The sequence below is a fragment of the Eurytemora carolleeae genome, unplaced genomic scaffold (genome assembly GCF_000591075.1).
Source record: "Eurytemora carolleeae unplaced genomic scaffold, Eaff_2.0 scaffold86, whole genome shotgun sequence".
Taxonomy (NCBI): Eukaryota; Metazoa; Arthropoda; class Copepoda; order Calanoida; family Temoridae; genus Eurytemora; species Eurytemora carolleeae.
The window spans coordinates 433,779-460,882 of record NW_019396290.1 but is presented as its reverse complement, the minus strand read 5'-3'; the positions used below and the strand labels follow the sequence as shown (position 1 = coordinate 460,882).

The window sequence follows — 27,104 nt, the reverse complement described above, 5'->3', positions numbered from 1 at the left end:
CGTGGCTTTAACTCTTCATTAGCTAAAATTTTAAAACCACGTGGCTTTAACTCTTCATTAGCTAAAATTTTAAAACCACGTGGCTTTAACTCTTCATTAGCTAAAATTTTAAAACCACGTGGCTTTAACTCTTCATTAGCTAGAATTTTAAAACCCCCTGCATGGCTTTAATTCTTTATTAGCTAAAATTTTAAAACCACGTGGCTTTAACTCTTCATTAGCTAGAGTTTTAAAACCCCCTGTATGGCTTTAATTCTTTTGCAGAGACTCTTTTATACACAAACTTGCTTGGCTAGGCTAGGCCTAGGCCTGGCTCGCTTGGGTATAAAATAGTCAGCTCATTTTATTAAAGAGTCAGTAGTTTTTTATCCTGTACCGCTTTAACAAGATCCAATATATGTTCTAGGTATTTTTATTCATAAGTTTAAAATAGTGTTTTAGAGAGTTTAGTTTAGAGAGTTGAGTTTAGAGAGTTTAGTTTAGAGAGTAGAGTTTAGAGAGTTGAATTTAGAGAGGTTTTTATAGAGTATAAATGTTTTTCAAATAGGTTAGTTTAGTTTAAATGACTATTGATTAGTCAAAGAGTTTGGTTTAGTTTAGAGGACTATTGATTAGTCAATTGGCGACGCGTGTTTAGTAGAACGAGAATTTTTTTTTGCAATCCAAGGAGATGGATCTGTGTTGCTGCTGTAGAGATTCTTTCTGAAGGACTGTTGTCGGAGAAGACAAGAGAGACAACCATGAAAGGTCCCCAAGTCCAGCAGATTATGGGGGTAAGCAGACATTCCAGATTTCGGGAGTTTTATACGACTAACGACATCATAATGTTAAACATGTTAACAAATTAGAAACAAGCATATTTTTTTTTCATTTCATTTTGTCATCGTTCATGAACTACCCATTTTGATCGTTTTCTCAAAAATGTTCGTTTGTTTATTCTCAAAAATATCTTTTTTTAAAAAATACATTTTGTTCATTTTCTTACTGAACTTCATTCAGGCAAATCATTGGTTCGATAATGATGATAATGATGATAATGATGATAATGATGATAATGATGATAATGATGATAATGATGATAATGATAATGATTTACATTCAGGTTAAAAGCTCTACTTCTCAGCCCCATCAGAGCACTTGTAGTTCTGCTGAAACTGGAACTCATGATGATGAAAAGAACCTTTACGAGGTAACATTTTTTGTTCTTATCTGTCAAAATGATGATAATTATTTACATGATGATAATGATCCTATGGCTCCTAGTGTTCCGATTCTCCTAGTTTTCTTCTACTTCTCCTAGTGTTCTTAGTTCTCCTAGTTTTCTGGGTTCTCCTAGTTATCCTAGTTATCCTAGTTATCCTAGTTATCCTAGTTATCCTAGTTATCCTAGTTATCCTAGTTATCCTATTTATCCTAGTTATCCTAGTTATCCTAGTTATCCTAGTTATCCTATTTATCCTAGTTATCCTAGTTATCCTAGTTATCCTAGTTATCCTAGTTATCCTAGTTATCCTAGTTATCCTAGTTATTCTAGTTATTCTAGTTATCCTAGTTATCCTAGTTATCCTAGCTATCCTAGTTTTCCTAGTGGTCCGAGTCTCCTAGTTCTTCTAGCTCTCCTAGTTTTACTATTTCTCCTAGTTCTCCTTGTTCTTCTAACTCTCAAGGTTTTATCCTACTTCTCCTAGTGTTCCTAGTTCACCTAGTTATCCTAGTGTTCCTAGTTCTTCTAGCTCTCCTAGTTTTCCTGGTTGTCCTAGTTATCCTAGTTATCCTAGTTATCCTAGTTTCCTAGTTCTTCTAACTCTCCTAGTCTTATCCTACTTCTCCTAGTGTTCCTAGTTCACCTAGTTATCCTAGTGTTCCTAGTCTCCTAGTTCTTCTAGCTCTCCTTGTTTTATCCTACTTCTCGTAGTGTTCCTAGTTCACCTAGTTATCCTAGTGTCCCTAGTCTCCTAGTTCTTCTAGCTCTCCTAGTTTTCCTGGTTCTCCTAGTTCTCCTAATAATGATCTCCTGATAATGATTTACATTCAGGTTTAAAGCTCTACTTCTCAGCCCCATCAGAGCACATGTAGTTCTGCTAAAACTGGAACTCTTGATGATGAACAGAACCTTTCTGAGGTAACATTTTTGGTTCTTATCTGTATGTTTTTCAGAATTGAAAGGTCTTGAGCTCTATGATTTTAATAAATAAAAGGACTTGAGCTATAGGTTTTTATAATAAAAATTAAAAAGGACTTGAGCTACTTGTTTATGAGAGTTAAAAGGACTTGAGCTATATGATGTTAATATTAAAAAGGACTTGAGCTGTATGTTTCTCATAATATAAAGAACTTCATCTATATGTTTTGCAGCAGATTATTTCTTTTTATGTTGAAAACCCTTTTTCTACAAAACAGGCTTGCTCAGCTAGGCTGCGCTTGCCTAAGTATAAAAAGGGTTAGCAACGCTTTATAAGTGCCTAGTTTTGCCTGTAGTCTTGTCTCTACCATATCTTCAATATATATGTTTCAAGGTATTTTTCTTGATAAGTTTAAGACAGAGTTTTAGAAGCTTTAGTTTAGAGAATTGATTCTATATGAAAAGGGTTTATTTTCACTTGAGAGTTTCCTGGATAGAATAGATAGAGAGATTTATTTAAGTGTTAAAAACAGTATATTTTTAAAGAACTTATTCAGATTTAGTCATACTTTAAATGGGGTAATTCTTAAAGGGTCATTAAAGGGTTACACAATTGGCGACGCGTGTTTAGTAGAACGAGAATTTTTTTTGCATTCCCGGTGATGGATCTGTGTTGCTGCTGTAGAGATGTTTGATGGAATCTAAGCTTTGAACTTTACTCAGATAATAGGATTCAGTGTTTTATCAACTGATTCTGTTGTCTGTGTAGACGGAGAACAACTTGGGTTCCGGGGTTAATGTTTATAGTAATGAATATTGATCATGAATGTATGTTTACTCTATGTTTAAGAAGTCTGTGTATCGACCTTGATTCAGTGCGTGGGTTTAGTGTAATTCATCTCAACTAAACCCGTTGTGCTGTGTTAACAGAGATTTCACAGGATTCTTGGAATTATTATATTAATATATTACGTGATTGGTATAATTTTTGTTAACAATGTTGGGAAAAATTAGAAGTAAGTCAGCAGATTCAAGGAAGAGTGGAATGAGTAGATCAGAAAGTCAAGAATTTATTGGGGGGGCGTTTGGGGAGGCGGAAGAACGCATAAGATGGGTTTTTGTGAAGATGCAAATTAAAAGAAATATGTTTATTTTACTTTACTTACATCATCATTTTTTAATATATTCTTCTCCCTTTTCCCTTTCCCTTTTTACTGTTTTCTTCCCACTTTTCCCCTTTCCTTCTTGCCCTTTCCCCTTCCCTCTTGCCCTTTTTCCCTTCCCTCTTCTCCTTTTCCCTTCTCTCTTCTCTTTTTTCCTTTCCTCTTGCCCCTTTTCCCTTCCCTCTTCTCCTTTTCCCTTCTCTCTTCTCTTTTTCCCTTTCCTCTTGCCCATTTTTCATTCCCTCTTGCTCTTTTCCCTTCCCTCTTGCCCCTTTTCCCTTCCCTCTTGCCCCTTTTCTCTTTCTTCTCCTTTTCCCTTCCCTCTTTTCCTTTTTCCTTCTCTCTTCTCTTTTTCCCTTTCCTCTTGCCCATTTTTCCTTCCCTCTTGCCCCTTTTCCCTTCCCTCTTGCCCCTTTTCTCTTTCTTCTCCTTTTCCCTTCCCTCTTCTCCTTTTCCCTTCACTCTTCTCCTTTTCCCTTCACTCTTGTCCCTTTTCCCTTCCCTCTTCCCCCTTTTCCCTTCCCTCTTCTCATGTTCCCTTCCCTCTTGCCCCTTTTCCCAGGTAGTGGGTTCAAAATGACAATATACACCCCTGCCTTAATGGCTTGAAGGGTACCTAACATATGTGGCATTCACAGTACAAACTGAATCTTCAACAATTTTATGCATTTGTAATTCTCTTGAACCCAGTGTTAGTGGCTGAATGACATAATAATATTTACTTTGTGAAAATAGAAAAGTAGGACATCAATGGCTCTTTTTACCCTGTGCGGGAATTATTTAAAACAAAATTGATATGGTTAAATATAAAGGTTGAAAGTGAGATTAGAGAGCTCGATCAACAGGAGAAACAACAAGGACACAAGAGGTAAAAGACAATCATTCTCTTGAACATCATTTTTTTTCCTTTGTTTGAACCCAACTCTTTGTGGACTTGAAATTTACTTCAAAGTTCAAACCTGGGCCCTATTTTTCTTACCTGTATTTATTTTTTTTCACTTGTTTTTCCAGCTTCAACCCTTGCCTATTGTACCCTTAACCCTAGTCCCTAACCAAATTCTTCTCAAACATAAATCCTTTTTCTATACCTTGAACACAAATATCCCCCCATGGTATGTTATTGGATGGAATTTTATTAATAGACTGACAACGTAATTTTAAGTGACTCACAGGAGCATGCCTGACTCACAATGGTACAAATCAAAACTTAATCTGAGCAAAATGTTGACTTTATCCCGGTTCTGGGAAGTCCATTTCTGGCTACTCTATAAATTTCACAGAATTATGTAACAAAAAACTATGGATATTATCAGAATTTAACAGACATTAAAACAAGCTTGTTGGGTAGATAAGGATTGAACAGGCCAATGAACAGATTATATTAATTTTTAAATTGATGGTTGCTTTTATAACAGATTCATGTCAACAGTCCTTTAATATTTAATATATTTTAGCTTTAAGAAAGGTCAGTGGGCTGATGCACTGGGATCCTACAGTAAAGCAATCGAAAAAAGCCCAAAGGAAACAAAATATTTATTTTTCAAATTGTATTTAAATTTTTATCTATGACTCCTGTGTGTCCTCTTTGTGTCGCATTTTTCTTCTTCTTAAATCTTTTTGTTTTCACAAAGAAATAACATTTTTAAATGACTGCATCAGTTCACTCATTCTTATTCTCATTCAGAAAATGATCACTAATAACGAAACTGATCATTAATGAACTATAGGTCAGAACTTTACTTTAACATAAATAAATATTGGTGGTTTCTAGGATCCAAAAATTTTCTTATACCGTGCTTTCTGTTACATGAAAATGAAAAAATTCAACCTTGCTCTTCAGGTAATAGTGATATTTAGGTGTAAAACGTGGTTTAAAAGGTAATTCTCGACGTAATTTTGATGTGAAAACAACTTTTTAAAGCTATTTGTATGTGCAATTGCTGCTATAGTTTGCGCATTACAATATTAGAAAATGCTTTTTAATATAAAGGGGAAGTTTTTTTTAATAATTCACGTGATGATATCAAAGATTTGGTCACGAAAAACAAAAGGAATAAATGAAACGTTTCTCTGTTTCAGTCTTTTTTCCCCAAATTAATCTATTTTGTCTAAAAATCATTTCTTTCCTAGCTGTAAAAATAACGCAATTTGGTCTTAATTTTTTCCCTTGAATGATTTAAACAGGGGAGGGGGAGATTGTGCTGAAAATTTAAATTGATTAATTTGTCTTCATATAGCTGTCATAGACGAAAAATTCTGAAGTGTGAGAAATTTGCTCCTCTCCCGTTAGTACCTGAACTTATTGATGGTTTATTACTTCATGGGGGAAAATAGATTATTATGATAACAATATTATAATTAAAGTAAATGAAAATAGAGTTTTGGGTAAAAGTAATTAAGGAATGAAATAATCTTATATCATGTCTTCCGTCTGGGGCTGGGTTAAAATATAATCTTATTATTATTCCTCATAGGATTGTGATAAGAGCAAAGATCTTGATCCTGTTAATGCCTATGCCGATTTTCAAAATGGAATTATGCTTCAGGTATATTTTTATGAGGGCTGTAGAAAGTTTCACTTTTAAATTACAATATTTTGAATATAGGTTGATCATTTTTTTAAGTACTAAAGAACGAATTTAATGAATTTGAGCCGCGCCTCAAATCGACCAAAAACCGGTTTTAATTGAGCGCCGGCTTAAATCTTGGAAGCATTGAATACAAAGTTAAGTGGAACCAACCATAATTTATCTGCGTCTAAATTTAAGCCGCAGCTAAAATTCTATTAATTCGGCCTTTATATTTATTGTTTAATTAAGTCAATGGGACAAATTTCGAAGGACCGGGAACTGGACCCGGACTCGCTAGAGGCTACAACTGGTAAGTGGAACTGAAAACTTAAAGGGTGTTAGGCCTTACTTTTGATTTTAGCGTGTTCAATTCCCAAAGTTATCCTTTAAACCTTTTTATCACGAAGGTTGAACCTTTGTCTAGGTAACAATTGATTACATTCGACTGTTCTTTCAATGCATCAGAGACAATGATTTTCATATAGAAAAACAGATATCTTTCACAGTTCAATCGTTCTGGTAGTGTTGGGAATCGGACGCTAAAATGTAGGTTTGGTTAATCAAAATAATATATACAGTATTTTTAAAATCCAGCTCTAAGTTTTTTAATTATTCTTATTTATTAACTGTGGAATATGAAGACGACAAATAACAATTTTAAATGTTTTTGATTATATTCGAATGCCAATAGTTTCACAAATAACTGTGAAATGGAGTTTTAAATTAAAAATAGTCTAATTAATTTTTATTCCCAAAGGAAGGAATTCCATTCTTGTAAAAATAAACCCCTGTTCTGGTGTTCAACAATTACATCGGCTGCAGACTAAATTTGAACCCCGTTCATGAACCTCCTATATGGTTTAAATTGTCCGCCGGCTAGAATGTTGAAACTTTGTATAAAATATCAAAGTTCAAAATTTTTTTAATTCGGCCTGTGGGCAAAATGTTTCTTTTTTAATTTTAAGTCAATCGCTGTTCGGTCTATAAAATTAAAAATGTTGTCTTTTTAATAGATATTTATTTAAAAGGTATAAAAATTAATGAAAGGGAAAAAAGTTCAATTGGTGAAATTGGGATTCAGTATTTTAGACGAACCGTGAAATCAGTGTTATTATCTTGTTCACTGTTCAGGGTACAAGCTTTCTGAAGTACTGTTGTCGGAGAAGACAAGAGAGACAACCATGAAAGGTCCCCAAGTCCAGCAGATTATGGGGGTAAGCAGACATTCCAGATTTCGGGAGTTTTATACGACTAACGACATCATAATGTTAAACATTTTTACAAATTAGAAACAAGCATATTTTTTTCATTTCATTTTGTCATCGTTCATGAACTACCCATTTTGATCGTTTTCTCAAAAATGTTCGTATGTTTATTCTCAAAAATATTGTTTTTTTTAAAAATACATTTTGTTCATTTTCTTACTGAACTTCATTCAGGCAAATCATTGGTTCGACATAAACGTTAGTTCAAAGCTTTTATAAACTGTGATACAAAAAACGTCTTTCATGAAAAAAACTATCATATTTTCTTTTTAAATGAAAAATTTTCGTCATTTGTGAAAATAATTGTAGTTTCTTAGTTGGTCGATTGATTTTAAATCGTTCGTTATAGGCTTTCCCATTCTTGTTTTAAAAGATATTTTTTTCATTTCTCTGAACAAAAAAAATGTTTTTTTTTCCTGAATGTGACCATCCTTATCAAAAAAATTTTGTTCAGTTCTCAAAAATTCTGTTCGTTCACAGTCTAATACCTGAACCTTTTCATCGAGCATTGATAATTAAAAATAAATGCGTATCGGTAGGGGGAGTGCTGATGGGTGTGGATTGCCTGGGGGACCAGGAATAACCCCAGCAATTTTGTTTCAATACAAATAATTGCTGATTATAATGATGATAACGGTGACAATGAAGACAATGATGACAATGATGACAATGATGACAATGATGACAATGTGACGGAGAACGTTCATTTCTTCCAAAACTTCCCGATAAGGTATGGTTCTTCATTTATGTTCATTAAACTTAACCTTGTAGACTTTTCCCTTTTTTAATAAGCTGTATTTCAGGTTCTTAAAAGAGATTTCTCAGGTTTCCTAGCCTGGCTCTACTTTGCACTTGACACTCAATACATGTCTTATGAGTTAAAATTTTAATTGTCACCGGAATCCTGGTTCGTGGATCCCAATGTTGCACAAACCCTGATCAGGGGATGTCGATTCAATGTATCTAGAACCCAAACTGATTATATTATGTTTAGAAAAGAAAAATCCTGACTACACTCTCATCCTTGCATAATCCTCGTACAGTTAATAAAAAGGTTTGATTATTTGGGCAGTTAGTTATCTCAGTTATCCTAGTTTTCTGGGTTCTCTAGTACTCATAGTTTTTCTATGGGTTCTAGTGTTCCGAGTCTCCTAGTTCTCCTAGTGTTCCTAGTTCTCATAGTTTTCTGGGTTCTCCTAGTTATCCTAGTTCTTTTAGTTCTCCTAGTTCACCTAGTTCTCCTAGTTCTCCTAGTGGTCAGAGTCTCCTAGTTCTTCTAGCTCTCCTAGTATTACTATTTCTCCTAGTTCTCCTAGTTCTTCTAACTCTCCTAGTCTTATCCTACTTCTCCTAGTGTTCCTAGTTCACCTAGTTATCCTAGTGTTCCTAGTTCTTCTAGCTCTCCTAGTGTTCCTGGTTCTCCTAGTTATCCTAGTTATCCTAGTTATCCTAGTTCTCCTAGTTCTCCTAACTCTCCTAGTTTTATCCTACTTCTCCTAGTGTTCCTAGTTCACCTAATTATCCTAGTGTTCCTAGTCTCCTAGTTCTTCTAGCTCTCCTAGTTTTCCTGGTTATCCTAGTTATCCTAGTTATCCTAGTTATCAGTTTCCTAGTTTCCTAGTTCTTCTAACTCTCCTAGTCTTATCCTACTTCTCCTAGTGTTCCTAGTTCACCTAGTTATCCTAGTGTTCCTAGTCTCCTAGTTCTTCTAGCTCTCCTAGTTTTCCTGGTTCTCCTAGTTCTCCTAATAATGATCTCCTGATAATGATTTACATTCAGGTTAAAAGCTCTACTTCTCGGCCCCATCAGAGCACATGTAGTTCTGCTAAAACTGGAACTCTTGATGATGAACAGAACCTTTCTGAGGTAACATTTTTGGTTCTTATCTGTATGTTTTTCAGAATTGAAAGGTCTTGATCTTTAAGTTTTTTTTTTCAATTAAGGACTTGAGCTTTATGTTTTCTTTAAATAAAAAGGACTTCAGCTATAATATTCTAATGATTTAAAGGACTCAAGCTTTATCCCTCTTATAATATGAATGACTTGACCTATTTGTTTTGAATCATTAAAAGGACTTTAGCTTTATGATTTTTTAAAAGAAAGGACTTGAGATATAATATTCTAATAGTAAATAGGTCTTGAGCTAATGTTTTTATAATATAAAGGACTTGAGCTACATGTTTATGAGAATTGAAAGGTCTTGAGCTCTATGATTTTAATGAATAAAAGGACTTGAGCTATATGTTTCTCAAAATATAAAGGACTTGAGCTATATGACTGATGATAAACAGGACTTGAGCTACATGTTTATGAGATTTGAAAGGTCTTGAGCTCTATGATTTTAATGAAAAAAAAGGACTTGAGATATATGTTTCTCAAAATATAAAGGACCTGAGCTATATGAATTTAATGATTAAAAGAACTTGAGCTATTTGTTTTTTTTAATAAAAGGTCTTGAGCTATACTTCCTTAATGATAAAAAGAACTGGAGCTATATGTTTCTCAATATATAAAGGACTTGAGCTATATGACTTCAATGATATAAAGGACTTGAGCTATACGTTTCTCAAAATATAAAGGACTTGAGTTTAATGATAAATAGGACTTGAGCTAATTGTTTATGAGAATTGAAAGGTCTTGAGCTCTATGATTTTAATGAAAAAAAGGACTTGAGCTATATGTTTCTTAAAATATAAAGGACTTGAGCTATATAACTTTAATGATTAATAGCACTTGAGCTACATGTTTATGAGAGTTAAAAGGACTTGAGCTATATGATGTTAATATTAAAAAGGACTTGAGCTGTATGTTTCTCATTATATAAAGGACTTCATCTATATGTTTCTCACAATATAAAGGACTTGAGCTATGATTTTGATTATAAAAAGGTAAGCTTTTTAAACATTGAAAGGTCTTGAGCTATAATTTGTTTTAAATGTTTCTTATAATATAAAGGTCTTTAGCTATAAAATTTTAATGAAATTAAGCTTAAATGTTAACTAAAATCTGTGTACTACTTCACTGTTTACTGGATAGACAAATATACTTGAATAAGCAAATAAGGCAAATGCTCAGAACATATTATTTAGTAGGATATTGTAAAACAGTAAATATTGGGGAATCGCTGTATCAGTATTGAATAATATCTTGTTCTCTTTCTTAGTTTAAAAACATTTTAGAGCTCCCACAGTTCATTTAAAATGTTGTAAATATATTTAACAAAAAGGACTGTATTTAATTCTAATATTAAAAAGGACTTGAGCTATCTGTTTTTATGATAAAAAGGACTTGAGCTTGAGCTAGATTGTTTAATCATAAAAGGGTCTTGAGCTGTTTTTGAAAAAAGGACTTGAGGTTTATGTTTTTATGATAAAAAGACTTGAGCTAGACTGTTTGATCATAAAAGGATCTTGAGCTACATGTTTTTGAAGAAAAAGGACTTAATATATTATATAGAACTTAAGCTATATTTGAGCAATGTGTTTCTCAACATATAAAAAACTAGAGCTACACATTTTAAGGAGTCTGGTGGTTACGATATAAATTTCCTAAACCCTCGGAAACGAAAATTGGTAATACATAAGGTAAAAAATCTTACATAGGATTTGGATTTGTTGTAAAATCACCCCCCCCCTTGCTCCAGATTTTAGTTGGTGATATCACATATTCCATTTGGAGTATCTGACCTGCGCCCTAGTAGCCGGCAGTTACATTATGGGTAATCTTTGCTTATATTTTACATGTTGTATATCAATTCTCAGGTAATTGGGCACTTGGAATTTAATTTTAATGTCAAAATAAAAATTACAACAATCTCGCCGGCGCTAGTAGCTGGCTGTTACTCTATGGGTCATCCATATATTTTACATGAAAGTTTTAGTTCGTTACTAAATTACGAAATTGCGAGAAAAAGTAGGATTTTATTAATAAAAATATTTCCCTAACATATTTTGATTTAAAAATATTTTGTTTTGAAAATGAATAATTAATGATACAAAATGTACTTTTGCAAATTTTAAAATTTTAAACTTAAAGCGTAAAAATTTTACTCTGACGTGTGAAATCTCAGCAAAATTAGCTTTTAGAACCATTGGGGGGNCCTAGTTCTTCTAGCTCTCCTAGTTTTCCTGGTTCTTCCAGTTCTCCTAGTTCTCCTAGTTCTCCTAGTTCTCCTAGTTCTCCTAGTTCTCCTAGTTATCCTAGTTATCCTAGTTCTCCTAGTTCTCCTAGTTATCCTAGTTTTCTGGGTTCTCCTAGTTCTTCTAGTTCTTCATGTTCTCCCAGTTATCCAAGTTTTCGCACATCTGGGAATTTTTTCTCGTGGCACCCTACCAAGGGGGGTGGGGGTAAAAAAAAACCTGCTGGAATGAAAGATATAGTTATACAACTTTGCTTAAATGCAAATAATATGTTTAGAAAAGAGAACCACCCGTCAAACCTCGTACAGAAGGCAAGAAGCAACATGCAAAACCTCAAGAATCATCTTATGGAAATCCTATCCCACAAGACAATCCATTTCATTTCCATTTGTATCTACCCCAGATGCCGATGATGCCTCAATATATGACGATGCCTCCAGATATGATGATGCCTCCAAACATGATCATGCCTCAACAGATGAGGATGCCTCAACAGAGGATGCCTCCAGATATGATGATGCCTCCAAGGATGCCTCCAGATATGATGATGCCTCCAGACTCAAAATATGATTATGCCTCAACAGATGAGGATGCCTCAACAGAGGATGCCTCCAGATATGATGATGCCTCAAAATATGATTATGCCTCAACAGATGAGGATGCCTCAACAGACGATGAAGTCTCAACGGATGATGTATCCAAACTCACAATCTCAATCCACAACCCCCAAAAGTTCTATTTCTGCCAAATCTACAAATAAGAAACGGGGCCAGGATTGGTGTGGCCTTTGTGGTAAATTTTTTTTCCACCTATGGAGACATTTTACTAACAAACATCAAACCGAGCCATATGTCATCTCACTGATAAAGCTGCAAGCGTTAAACATAGAAGAATTTGACAGACAATGGGCAACATTAAAATCAGAAATGCTTAAGAAAAGTGGACTTGTAGATGCTCAGACAATCATATGTGATTGCGGCAGGAGGTGCAAACGCTCTACCATCGCACAGCATATTCGTTTGTATTGCCCTAAGAACAAGGACATAGTAAATCGAAGAAAGAAAGTAAAAGAACTGAGATCAAAAGCGTCTTCCGATGACTGGCACCCTAAATTGTTTAAGGAGCTGTCTCTGAGCATGAAAAAAGATGAGGTCTATCATATTGGAGCTAAAGATGTTATTCTTGTTGGGTATATAACAAATGCATTGGAAAACCGGACTGATCAAGATGACTATGGTACCATCAAAACTAGATTTAGGGAGTTAAGATATTTTGCTCACACATTATTTATGTTTATTTCAAGGGACAGTGTAATTTCAAGCGAGCTTAAATCTAAAGATGGCAATGTCCGATTTAAACAACATCTTTTAAATCCTTATTGATAAAAAATTTGAGAACAACATTGTTCTATTAACTCAAAGTTCAATACAAATTAAACAATTGTAAAAAAGGATATCTAATTCATACCTGATGAGACAACATTTTTAAGTGTATCGTTATAAATCGGGCATTTGTATCTTTGATTGAGGGTTCACTTGAAATTACACTTTCAGCTAAGTAAATCTTTTGTGAGAATCGCCCATTTTCTTTGTTCTTCAATTTTGATACGGGTATTTAAATCTCCCTTTCCCACCTCACACCCCACTTCCCTCAATTTCTTCTATATGGGAATAGCTGGTTCTATCTTTGAAAAAAAATATACAACCCCTGCTAGGATGATCTCAAAGATAATTGCCGCGGTGTCGGAAGCTGCAGGGAAAGAACTTAGTATGTTGGAAGTCCTTAATGTCAAAAAGTACTGGAAGATTATGACGGATCTTGGAACTGGTAAATTGAAAACTGACTTCTTCAACTTCAAAGCAGTCTCATTGTGAGTATAAAAACTAATTATTTTAACAGTTTCTTTATTTAAAATAGACGGAAATATGTGCAATGTTTTTAAAGAAGAATCTCTTTGAATAAAGTAAATGTTATTAAACACCTATTTTCTCCGGTGTAAAATCTTCATTATCACTTTGCACAGAAAATCATTGATATTTTCTCCATCATCTTGCACAGAAAATCATTGATATTTTCTCCATCATCTTGCACAGAAAATCATTGATATTTTCTCCATCATCTTGCACAGAAAATCATTGTTGCAAGTGTTAAGAAAGGAACCATACTTAAAATGAAATAAATATAAGATAGTTTCATTTTTTTTTCTTTGATATACTTCTTCCTTATGATAATTTTATTTAAAATTTATTCAGAGAGTTTCCGAAAGCCTTGGGAATTATGGCAGCACAGGCTTTAAAGCATTTACGGGAAACCGGCAGTGATCCAAAGCTGATAGAAGATGTAAAAGAGTTCCAGCTCCACAGGAATGAGTACTGGAACCAGGTATTTATTAACACTTATTGCATGGTACAAATTTTTATGTTATTTGCTCGTCTGCTTGTGGGTTATAAACGTCATTTGGGTCTGATCGTTTCAGCCGTTTTGAGACGGCTGAACAGATTTGGTCAAAATTTATAGTGAACCTCACATGACCCCTAGTAAAATTAGTGAATGATCAAAATTTAAACAAATTTACCTACATCAAATTCAGATTTTCATTAAATACTTTAAAAAAATTAGTTCCACAATTTTTTGTTTTTGTTCTACATTGTATACAAAGAAAATGTTCATTAATGGAATAAAAGATTGGCGGGAAGCGCCCTAAAAGCGTATTATTTTTGAATAGTTGTTATTTTTTTGATGGAATGAAAAGCAACATTTGAGCAAAAAAGCAAGATTTTTATTACTTTTTAATACTTAACTTCCTTCCACATCCCTCAAACCCCCCAAAAGGATATATCCTTTACGTAAACATACTGGGTGTACCAATAACTATGGGAAATGAGTGACATATTAGAGATTGTCTTTTTTAAGAATTAGCGTTCAATACCTGGTTTAAAGCCATATCGAATTATTTATCTTATAAAAACGGTAAACGTCTGATGATGCGTGTGAAGTGACGAACAAGAAATTTTCTTGTTTTACTGAGTACAACGATATGCAATTTAAACATAACAAAAAAACAAATTGTAAACATAAAGAGACGAAAATCTAATGGATTACTGCTGTCTCAGTATAGGTATAAACTAAATTAAAGAATTTTTAAGAGGCCACATCAAACTAATTTCTGATTTACCATGTTTATTCGACACCATTTAACTTACTTTTTTAAGAAAGTCATACTCATGGAACTGATAATTACTAATTATTTTAAATTAGCGACCTGAAAATATGAGAACGAGAGTTATTAAAATATTTTTTTTAAAAGGTTGTTTGTGGATTTGTCCTGTTGCATTTATTGTATTTTCTTTGGTATTGTAGTTTATTTTTACAGGATGTGGGGAAGAAATTATCAGTGGAGAAGAAGATATTGAAATTTAATAAAGCACTAGTGATGCCTACCAAATCTCTTGTAAGTATTTATAGGTTGAATTATTTTTTTTTTAAAGATTTTTATTTATCTGCAGGGTGGCCAAAATGTACGGATTGTACGGATTGATTTTTTTAAACCCTAAAATTGTACGGATTGTACGGATTTGTTTTCAAATTGTACGAATTGTACGGATTTTATCCTGGAAAATACACCGTTTTTTTAAATTTTCACTCATTTCAGCAAATTTTTCATGAAAATTAAAAAAAAAATTCTTGTCAAAATGAAGTTAGTTTCACTTATTTCTGCATTCTAAATAATATTTGATTGATTAATGTTTCAATTGACAATCAAAATTCATTCATAATTTTCGAGATATGTCCAAGAAGTGTTTATTTGAGAATATGTTCCATAAGTACTTATTTGATTAATGATGAGAATGATGAGAATGATGAGAATGATGAGAATGATGAATGTTCAGGTTGAAAGTTCTGATTCTCTGGAGGAGCAGAGTACATCCAGATCCAAGGTAACTTTTTATTATTTTTCATATCATTACCATAATATAGATAATTATAATTATTATTAATGATAAAAAAATGACTAATAATGGCAAATGTTAATAAATGGTGATTAATGATGAAAATCTTAAGAAAAAGATTATGATGATGTTGATGATACTGATAAGGATACAGATACGGACATGGACATGGACACGGACACGGACACGGACACGAACACGGACAGGGATACAGATACATACACGGATATGAGTAAGGCTAAATTGTTGGTTGGTTTTTGTAAGAATTTTCATTCTTACATCATCTGAGATTATTTGCTTACAATGTTAAAACAAAGAAGCAGAAGATGACAAAGCCTAAAGAGAATCTTTTTACACCTAAGAGAGAAAGAATGGAATCTTTAATGACTGGAAAAGTAATAATCTCTCCATATGAACATTCGAGAAGGAGACTTAAGGAGGACTACAAAGAGCTTTTAAAGTAAGGAATTTTCACCTTAGACATAAACTTTATAGATAAAATTTTGGAAAACATCCGCAATTATTTTGTTATTATATGGTTTGTTTTGATCATAATTTACTATTCATTTTCGAATTTTCATGAGAAAAGTTCAATTTGACGGTTTAAGCATTTTTCAGAATTTTTTTTTGTAAGCGTAAATATTTTTCTACGAATTCAAAGACTAGATTTCAGAAAGAATTTTTAAACACATTGTTAAAATTGGGGGATTTGGTGTAAAGATTAAAAAATTAAAAATTTCCTAGTTTTGTTATGTTAAAAACTTATTAATTATATCAAAAAAAATTTTGTAGATTCGCATTTAAAAAGGAATTTGATGCCATTCCTCCCAGAAGGCCGAAGATGGATGATGCCAGGAAGGTAATGGAGAGGGCAGGATTACCCTGGGACACTTTACTACATAACAAAGTTGAAAGTAAGTTTAATAATATTACAAGACCACACAGTTAGAGAGGCATTTATTTGGAAGAATTAAGCTGAACTTGCAAGCTTTGAAATTTTTTTTCATAAAATCGTGAAATCTTTCCAAAAATTTATTTTATTCCTAGTAAAAATTTATCGATGAACAGGTTCTCACTAATTGTGAATGTAATTTTGGAACAGAGGGAGCAATGATCTTTCAAAAAAATATATCCTCCAGCAAGGTGGTCAAGATCTAGTGTCCACTTATGTTATCTTGATGCTGTCTTTTCTCTATTTGGATGGAAAAATAGGACATCAAAAGACTAGATTTTTTATCCAACTCTATAGTTATTCCTAAAAAAATAACTTTTTTACCATAAAAATCGAACATTTGTTACTGACAACAAATAAATACTTTCTAAGAGGTGGGTGGGGGAATGATTTGTCAATAAGATAAACCCCTTATTAACATTATAAGAAGCATAAAATTTGTGTCAAGTTGTAAGGTTTGTAACTAAACTTGAGTAATTATGGTCATGCCATCCTTAAGTTATATTTGTTTCACTTAACAAATATATGTGCTATTGCTAGTCTTCAAAACAAAATTTCGTTACTCTTCTCCCCAAGAACTGTTAAAGTTTCTCCTAAAGAATAGAAATATTTGTTATTGTTAAATAAACGAATTGTATATCCTTGCCTTAATATAAATTAGAATTATTGCATGATTTTATTTTTGTTTTGTTTAGACTTCCTGAATGCAGAGAAGGAGAGAAGAACAAATATATTGGCGTGTAAAACTGACCTTCTGAAAAACCCAAAAGTATTTATTTCATCAACATTGTTTTTCAATATTTTTATTTATCTAATCCCTGGCCTTTATATTATGATACCACGTCGAGTTACAGTCTCCTACATCTGTCCTTACATTTTCAGATCTCTTATCCCTGTCCTGATAGTATCTTCTCGTCGTCTTTTTACTCCACTATCCCTGTCCTTACATTCTGGAATCTCTTTCCTTATATTAACTCAAAACTATCCTTATATTATCTTATCCCTATTCTTACATTCTCAAATTTTATTGTTATTTTATGTTATCACTGTCTGTGTCTTACATTCTCATATCTTGTTCTTACATTCACTTATATACGACCTTATATTATCAAATCAATGTCCTTACATTCTGATTTCCTCGCCCTTACATTTTTTATCCACATTTTTATAATATTTCATCCATGTCCTTATCTCATTTTGGCTTCCCCGTCATTACATTATCATATTCAGGTCATGTTAGTATCTTATCTTTTTCCATACATTCTCTAATTTTATCCTTGTATTATCTTAACACTCTTTTTATCCATTATTCCTGTCCTTTCATTTACTTATATCCGACCATATATTTTCTTATACCCGTCCTTACACTCTCACATCCCTATCCTTACATTCTCTTATCCCCGTACTTATACTCTCATCGCTACATTCTCATTTCCCTGTCTTTAATTATCATATTTCCGTCCTTACAATTCACTCAGACATTTTGTCATCCGGTTTAATATATTGTTTTTTGACTTTGTTGATGAAATAAATTCTCTTGCTTTATAGATTCTAAATTAGTATGATTACACAGATATTATAGATTTTAAATTTTATTTTACTACGCAGAATGGTTGACATAGTTTTTGACATTAATTTTTGACATCTGTTTTTTTGGGACATTGAAGTACTATACAAAATAACCTTAATGACTGTTACCTAGAAATATCAATTGTGTAAAGTATTTTTTTAACCAAAATGTACAAACTAATTAGAACTGTAAATATTGAACATTGTCATTTTAAAAATTCATATTTGTAAACTTATTATGTAAACCGTTGTACCAGAATTATCTAAATATAACTCATTTAAAAACCACATAAAGATTTAAATTATTGGAATATTATTTTTCAACTCTAAAAATGTCTTTGATTTACTAAATGCAAGAAGAAAACTGCAGGGTGGCCAAAATGTACGGATTGTACGGATTGATTTTTTTTGATCCTAAAATTGTACGGATTTGTTTTCAAATTGTACGGATTTTTATCCTGGAAAATACACCGTTTTTTAAACTTTCACTAATTTCAGCAAATTTTTCATGAAAATAAAAAAAATTCTCGTCAAAATGGAGTTAGTTGAACTTATTTTCTGCATTCTAAATAATATTAGATTGATAAATGTTTCAATAGACAATCAAAATTCATTCATAATTTTCGAGATATGTCCAAGAAGTGTTTATTTGAGAATATGTTCCATAAGTACTTATTTGATTGCTTATTCAAGAAGATGTTCCAGTATCCTGTACACAGTATCCTGTACCCAGTATCATGTACCCAGTATCCAGAATCCTGTATTAAGTTCAATATCCTGTATCCTGTATCCAGTATTCATTCAATATCCTGTACCCTGTATCCTGTACCCTGTATCCCGTGTCCAGTATCCAGTATTCTGAATCCAGAATCCTGGATCCTGCATCAAGTATCCTGTGTTCTGTATCCAGTATCCTGTATCCTGGATCCAGTATCCTGTATCCAGTATCAATCCAGTATCCTTTATCCAGTAATCCTGTATCCAGTATCTTGTATTCAGTATTCAGTATTCAGTATTCAGTATTCAGTATTCAGTATTCAGTATTCAGTATTCAGTATCCTGTATCCAGTATCTTGTATCCAGTACCTTGTTTCCAGTATCCTGTATCCTGCATCCAGTATCCTGTAATCCTGTATCCAGTATCTTGTATTCAGTATCCAGTATCCTGTACCCTTATCATGTACCCAGTATCCTGTATCATGTACCCAGTTTCATGTACCCAGTATCATGTACCTAGTATCATGTATCCAGTATCCTGTATCATGTACCGAGTATCCAGTATCCTGTATCCAGTATCCTGTATCATGTATCCAGTATCCAGTATCATGCACCTAGTATCATGTACCCAGTATTTAGTTTGTATATATGTATGAAGCCAATTTTTTACAGATTGATTCTTGCTGAAGAAGTTTAAACCCTCTTACATGAACTGAACACAAAAGACAATGAATGAAAAATTGAATTTTAATGTTTTTTTCAAAAATGGGATTTTTTTCGAAAATTGTACTGATTGTACAGATTTTTTTTAAAATGTACGGATTTTTAATAAAATGTACGGATTGTACGGATTTTTTTTTTTAAAAATTGTACGGATTGTTTTTCGAAAATTGTACGGATTTCTTCTGAAAATGTACGGATTTTTGTACGGATGTGTTCAAAAAAGTTTTGGCCACCCTGAAACTGGTTAAAATACATTTTTTTTTATTTAAACCGTTGAAAATTTCTATTGAAACTAGAAAGTTTTTCGTTTAACTAAGGAGTTTTTAGTTTAATCATGGAGATTTTAGACAAAACATGAAGCATTTCATTCAAACCATGGCCGGTGTTTATCATTTAAAGGAGGTTTTCAATCAAATTTGAGTTCGTTTTCAAACCATGTAGTTTTCCATCTAAACCATAGAGTTTTTCATCTAAACCATTGCGTGTCTCATCTAAACCATTGAGTTATTCATTTGAAACAATCGAGTTTTTCGTCAACCATATGTTTTTTCATCCATACCTTGGAGATTATGTAAACCATCGAGTTTTCGTTTAACCATGAAGTTTTTCATTCAACCCATGGATTTGTCATCTAAACCGTTTTATTTATCACTAAAACCATGGAGGTTTTGATGTAAACCATTGAGTTTTCACTTCACCACGATTGAGTTTTTCATACAAACCATGAAGCTTTTCCATAAAACCATGAAGATTTTATTGGAACCATCTAGTTTTTCATTCAAACCATGAAGTTTATCAACTCAACCAAAGAGTTTTTTTTAAATCTTTGAGTTATTCACCTGAATCAAAATACTAAGTTGGGTTCTCTTTATATAAATTTCTGAAAAAAACTTTTCAAATAGATTTTGTTTTCAGGTACTTAAAGACAAACATGGCTTGTAAATTTGCAACTCATTCTCTAGTTTCAAAAACATATTTTACCTTTTTTGTATATGTAGTACAGCCAACATGACAAAGGATGGAAGAAACTTTTTAACTTTATCAATTTATTTATTTTTTAAATTTTTTTTATGAAACAAATTATTTGATACATGTATTTAATGCAGAATGCAGATAATCATGTTTCCAATCTTCTTGTTTCCTGGCTAATCTAATTCTGTTCAAACAAAAAATGAGTAAAATTGTACCAAAATACCAATAAAAGTAATCTGAAAATTTGTTAGTATAGTAAGGAACAGATACCATTGTAAGCTCAATGGTTTTGATAGCTCAATAACTTCGCCTTTTAACCCTATTCCCGCTGGGGGGGGGTCAATTTGACCCCCCCCCCTGTAGTTTTTTTTGCATAACTCAAAAAGTATTGGTCTGAGGCTGTTGAAATNTTTTGTTTTCAGGCACTTTAAGACAAACATAGCTTGTAAATTTGCAATAGTGATCAGTAACAAACTGAGAGTACTCATTCTCTAGTTTCAAAAACATATTTTACCTTTTTTGTATATGTAGTACAACCAACATGTCGAAGGATTGAAGAAACTAATCTAATTCTGTTCAAACAAAAAATGAGTATATTTGTACCAAAATACCAAACTTCATGTCTAGAACTCAAAATTCGAAATAAACGTTTTTTGTCCTAAAAAAAAAACATTTTAGACTTATCTATACCGCATATTTTTCTATCTACATGCCAAATATATATCAAACTTGACTGGATTTAAAGAAAAGAAAGTTTTGAGATGGTTCGACACTTTGGGATACATATTTATGTTTGAAACACATAATTCGGAAAAAAGTACGTTTTTTGTCCTAAAAGCTTCAATTTTGACTTTTTTCAGTTTTTTTTTTCTAAGACATTAGACTGTAAAAAAGGAAGCATGAAAAAAAAAATTTTGCTCAATTTCTTCAAATAGTCGGCAAAGGACTTTTAACCCATGGTTTTAGCCTGAGAAGCTTTTTTTACGGAGGAAAAATGAAGTTATTGAAATAAAAGTTGTCGGGAATAGTATTACAAATCACATATCAATTTCACAGAATCCATATTAAACTAAAAATTCTGTAAGATCAAGTAGTTTAAATATCAAAGGTTTTTAACATCAAGTTGCAAAGATATAGATATTGCTTACAAAGAATGATAAATAATGCTTTGTTATATTTATGACTGGCTGACATACTTTTTATGAGCTTTTATTTTAACCCGTCTTTGGTCCAGGATAGAGATGTCATCGATAGTGTAACATAACGTAAAATGTACGTTTTTGCACGTTACGTTACATTAATGTGTAACGTTTGGATATATTCTATATAACATGAACGTTAAACGTTAACGTTATAGGAGCTCATACACAACGTTAACGTTAGAGGAACATACCCCAACGTTAGCGTTTTGTGGAAATGTAACGTTATTTTTCTAATATCTACAACTTTTTTGACCATAACGTAAAGAAATGTTTTGTTTCCAAAGGGAGCTTGAAAGTCTAACGTTTGAAAAATGAATTGTGATTTGATTAAATATCGTAACGAAAGGATTTCTATTTCAAAGTTCAACTTATAAAAAGTGTAACGTTGTATAACTGAAAAATGTATTACTGTTTATGAAAACGTTTTGAAACGTATTCCCTTAAAGTATAATGAAAAATTCAGCGTTGCAGAAATGGGTTATTATTTTAAATTTTTAATAATCAGGAAACGAAAGTTTTTTTACAGAGTAAAATTTCAATAAATAGCGTATAACATTTAAAAAAATATAATTCTTTAAATCAAAACACCTTATAACTTTTCTCTGAATACTAAATTGATTAGTCTAACGTTAGATATATGTCTAATGAAAATGTCGTTCATGAAACGTTAGACTATGAGGGCTGAGTTTTAATTTAAAAAGTGTAACAATAATTCCAATGATTATAAGACTTATGGTTTTTCATTTCAAGTTTAAAGAAAATGAGTTTATGCCAAAAACTCTAATTTTCATGTAATATATCTTTGCAACCCGATGTCGTAGACCATTAATATTGAAATATACAAGGTTTAAATCATCGGGTTGGACAGATATAGGGATTAGTAAATTTGAAAAAAAATAAAATCTTATAAATGTTTCTTGGACATTGAAGGTTTTTGATTTGCCATTGTTTGATGAAACCCACTAATACTCTGGAAAAGGAAGACGACATTAAGAAAATTTACATATGCATTTTCTGTAATAAAGCAAATGATTTACTAATTGCAAAAAAATCAAATTATTAAGTGGAACGGGTCTATGAACAAACACAATTGCTGGGTTTCATGTTTATTTGACCACTTAAAATCATAACTTCAGTTGACGTGGTTCATGTTTTAGGTTGAAAAATTTAGAAATGTAGATACTTACTAAAATGCAACAATATTTTATCAAATGGAAAATGCGTGTTATGTTTTATTCATCTATAGATTTTTGTATGAAACTTTAGAATAGAAAAAAAATGATTTTTAATCGATTTCTTTTTAAAAAGAAAAAAGTTAAATAATTTTTATTTCGCGCTGTTTGTGTTAAAAAAAATTTAGCACTTGTCTTACTAAATTTTATATTTTTTAACCCCAAACATGAACTCTGAAAACATTTCCCTTGTGGTTTGTAAACTAAAGCTAATGCCGCTTTTTTAATCACTTTGTAAGTAACATAAAAAAACGCACAAAAAAAAAACTAAAAATTCGCTACAAATTATAATTTTCTAATCTCTACATCTTTGCAAGCTGGTGTTGTAACCTTTGATATTTCAAGCTATGACTATATCTTTGCTACCCAATGTTGCAGACCTTAGATATTTTAAACTATGAATTCTGTTAAATAGAAGAAAAGGGTCAGTCTGCATTGCGTAAAAAAAGAAAAAATTAACCCTAAACTAATCTAAAATAATTTAGAACTACTGTTCTACATACAAAAGTGGTTTGCCTTGCCGAATTTTAACTCATTTTATGAAGTGTCCCAAAACATGTCTATTTTTTAAGCTCGTCAAATACACGATGATAATTTCAAGTGATTCTCCATTTAAAGAGGACCATGCTCGATTCCCAATGATAACGTGTATACTTTTATCTGATGATTTGAAAATTAGGAGTGTTTTCCTAGCTTGTAAATGTATACTGGACGTTAAGGGTGATTGATTTGTGACTTTTTTTAGAACTCAGCCAGCCACCCACCTGAGGTCGCTGCGTTTTAAATTATTACAAATATTGAAATAAAAAAAATTCAAAATCGTCCATAGGGTTGCGAACTTGCGAATTGACATATTGGAGAAATCGCTGCAAGATCTAAAAAAATATTTCAAAAAAATAAATATGATACATCATTTTCTTGGAAATTTCATGCTGAATTTAGATTCGAAAACCATTTTTAAAAATATTAAAATCTAAAGAAGTTATGGCCAAATAACGGTACTAACTTCCGGTTTTTAAACTTATTAATGTTTTTGATTAGTTTTTTAAGCTCTGATTCACTCAATTTTCAATTTTTTAAAACGCTTTTCAGATTTGAATTTAGCATTGAATTTCCAAGAAAATAATGTATAACATGAAAATAAAAAATAATTTTTTTTGTGGCCTTACGGTGAAAACGCAGCGACTTCCGGTGGGCGGTTGGCTCTGTTCCAATATTGATCACCCCTACTGGACATGCCACTCCATAAATGGAAGGTCACTTGAAATTAAGTCTCTAGTCCCTTAAAGACACACTTTGAGAAGTGTATAACGTTAGAAACATTAAGGCTTGAATATTTTAATACAACGCAACGTATAGAACATTTTTTCATATCTTTCTTAAAAACGAAACAAATAAACAGTTTTGATTGTCAGTTGTACCAAAAAAGTTTTCACAATAACGTTTCGATAAATCGTAACGTAAGAAAAGTTTCATTTTAGTAAAATTTCTAAACGTAATTGAAAGAGTTTATATTGGAAAGTTAAGATAAAACGTAACGTTAACAAAAAATATTCTTTGCACTGAAATGCATTGTAACGTACAGAACTATGCCCCAATGACGTTTTATTAAAGCAAAACGTTTGTCATCTTTTTGATCTTAAACCAAGTTAAAGTGTAACGTAAGGTCTCTGAAAATATTTACCTCGTATGAAAGTGGAACGTTAAAAAATTGTGGTTATATTACATAAGCTTTAACGCAACGTTGGGAAAGTTTTTTAAAACATCAAATGCAAAATCGTAACGGAGCTTACTTTTTTTTCAATAACATTTACTAAAGCTTAACGTTGTATAAGGTATTCAAGTGCAGAAAATTCATTACGTAACGTTACTCTATGCCATAAAATTTCATAATGTGCAACGTAACGTTTCAAACGTTAATACTTTTGATGAACACTATCGTAACGAAACTGAAATCTAGAAAAATCAAAGCGTTGACATCTTTAGTCCAGGAGAGGTGTGGTTAATTAATTTTTAAAAAATCGGTTCTCAAAACCTGACAACTCAAAAGGATGATTTTGAATGTCGACTTTGCGTTTTTTATGTCTCAAATGAATTCTAAAAACTTTCTCCACAATACACATTCTCAGCTCAACCACCATACAATGCCGGTCACTCCCTTTAAATATCATACTCTGTCGTCTTTAGACTGACATTTTTAGTGAAATAATATGTGTTGTTTGAATTTATCAAAACTGAATACATGGTGTCCTAAAAAAGTTTTGAGTCGGACTAAATTTCATCTTAAAGGAACTGTAAGCGTGCAAAAATTGCAACTTTTCATTTGAAACCTTATTTGATCAATAATAATGTGATACATATAGTCGTTTTATTAGGTTTAAATATGTATAATTCTGCACATTCATATTTGTTTACTTGCCGTAGAAATGCGCAAGTTACTTATGTACATAGAGAACCCAAAATTAGAAATAATCAATTTTTGAAATTAAACATATCGATATCTAATTCGATCATGCTTAGTCAAACCAAGGTTTAAGGGTACGGCACCGACATCTTTGCACAGAGGGTTATTTGAAATTACGCTTACAGTCTCTTTAATAAAAGTAAAATGCATTCAACTCAGAAAGGAACTGAGTACTCGCCACAAACTCTTATTTTTTATATTAATATCTTTGCATTCCAATTTTGTAGTTCTTCTATCTTTCAAACTATGAATTCTGTCAGTTCAAATGCCTTTGGTGTTTTTGAGATTTTTTGGGGAAAAAAATAGATTCGGCTCAAATTTAGGTTATAGCTCACTACTATATAGTTTTGAGATTGTGTGACACATGTTGACTTTGGTATACAATATACAAATATTCATGTCTAGAACTCAAAACACACCATTTCTGACTTTTTTTCAGATTTTTTTTTAAAACATTAAAATGTAGTTAAGTAAGCATGATAAAAAAAATTCTGCTCAATTTCTTCAAAAAGTCGGCGAAGGACGTTTAACCCATGGTTTTAGCTCTAGTATCTATGAAAGCTTTTTTTCGGCTGGAAAAATAGAGTCATTAAAATAAAAGTTGTCGGAAAAAGTTTTAATGACATTCTCAAAAAGTTTTAGCTTCATACTTAAGTTAAAAATGTTCAAAAACAAAGTAGCCCAAGAGGTTAAAGATTTCTTAAGCTCACGTGTCTGATCCTTACTCCTTAAACCCAACTACCTAGTCCATTCAGATTCAAGGTTCAAGGTTCAAATTCTCTTTACCTTCATCCTTACTTCTTAAACCTAACTACCTAGTCCTATTCAGATTCAAGGTTCAAGGTTCAAATTCTCTTTACCTTCATCCTTACTCCTTAAACCTAACTACCTAGTCCTATTCAGATTCAAGGTTCAAGGTTCAAATTCTCTTTATCTTCATCATTACTCCTTAAACCCAACTACCTAGTCCTATTCAGGTTTTTGGTTTTTGATTTGGTTGAAATTTTGGTTATTGCTCACATATATAATATAATATAATAATAATAATATTATAACAATAATAATATATGAACATTATCCTAAAAATTTTTCTTGAATATCTCTTTCAGAGATATAGGCATTTCAGTATTAAAAAAAACGTTTGACGCAAAGCGCTTTTTATTTTTTGTTATGCAGGTCAGCTTGTAGTGGCTTTACACGCTGATAGTCAACATCTCTACCTACCTATGAGTTTTAAAATTCATTGAAAATCTCTTTTACTCGCAGAGATATAAAGACTTAGAAGTGGGGCTTAGAAATGTGTCTTAGATGAAGATAACTTAGCTGCCGATCAACTTAGAGGTCCAATTTTTGTGCGCGTAGATATTACCGCCCCCTACAACTTTGTTTTTATGCGTTTTGCTCCTAGAACAATTCTATATTTCGTTTCTTACCAGATTTTGTACTCATCGAGTTACAGCCTCCGACCTCCAAAACTGTCGGCGGCTCTAGAGGCCGTAAATTTAGAGATAGAGGTCCAATATTTTTTTTGCAAATATAATTTACTAGAAATTCAAGGCGCTTCGCGCCCTTCTTCCTAGGCTCTTAAGGCGCTTCGCGCCCATCTTTTAAATTAGTTGTGAACATGTTCTCTTTGTGTACATCGTAAAACAAAACAAAAATAATTCACGGATTTTCAAAATTTTTAAAAATTTAATGACGATCGAATTTTGATAGAGACAAATATTTGAAATTTTGATTTTTCATAAACCTTCCCTGGGGTCTCTAGATGTCCCACAAAAAATTTGGGCCCGATCGGTTCAGCCGTTTTGACGTTTATTGGATACAAACAAACAAAAAAACAGACAAACAGACAAACAGACAAGCCAAATTTATATATAGATATATTAGCTATAATTTTGTACTTCCGTGACTCTTTGATTGGAGGTCGTCTTCATGCCGCAAATGGTGTTTATAAATTCTTACTTTTTTTGAAAAAACGGCGGCCAATTACTTTGCTGCCGGTCAACCTATAGGTTCTAAATTTTGCATGCACACATAAATCACCTAGTACTACAACTTTGC

The 27,104-nt window shown here is 32.2% G+C and overlaps 2 protein-coding genes across 5 annotated transcripts in view; both read left to right on the top strand.

Moving 5' to 3' along the window:
- The window catches only part of LOC111700261 (solute carrier family 2, facilitated glucose transporter member 6-like), a 10,956-nt gene extending 6,799 nt beyond the window's left edge, over positions 1 to 4,157 (top strand). Inside the window, exons 8-11 of the mRNA XM_023471139.1 lie at positions 668 to 773; positions 1,103 to 1,189; positions 2,057 to 2,122; positions 4,098 to 4,157. Coding sequence (XP_023326907.1) covers positions 668 to 773; positions 1,103 to 1,189; positions 2,057 to 2,122; positions 4,098 to 4,157 — 319 coding nt within the window. The remainder of the gene's footprint in view (positions 1 to 667; positions 774 to 1,102; positions 1,190 to 2,056; positions 2,123 to 4,097) is intronic.
- A 7,670-nt stretch (positions 4,158 to 11,827) lies between these two features.
- On the top strand, positions 11,828 to 18,109 carry LOC111700250 (uncharacterized). Of its 4 annotated transcripts, XM_023471127.1 has the most exons (9): positions 11,828 to 12,517; positions 12,974 to 13,129; positions 13,512 to 13,641; positions 14,633 to 14,710; positions 15,150 to 15,197; positions 15,527 to 15,669; positions 16,002 to 16,123; positions 16,857 to 16,930; positions 17,710 to 18,109. In XM_023471127.1, exons 1-9 carry the CDS (start codon positions 11,832 to 11,834, stop codon positions 17,719 to 17,721), a joined length of 1,449 nt encoding a protein of 482 aa, XP_023326895.1. In that variant the 5' UTR covers positions 11,828 to 11,831; the 3' UTR covers positions 17,722 to 18,109. The 4 variants fall into 4 exon arrangements, 3 of the variants coding, with proteins under 3 accessions (XP_023326895.1, XP_023326894.1, XP_023326893.1); XR_002764944.1 differs by lacking the exon at positions 17,710 to 18,109 and having other exon boundaries at positions 16,018 to 16,123; positions 16,857 to 16,917; XM_023471126.1 differs by having other exon boundaries at positions 15,572 to 15,669; positions 16,857 to 18,109.
- The last annotated feature ends 8,995 nt before the right edge of the window (positions 18,110 to 27,104 follow it).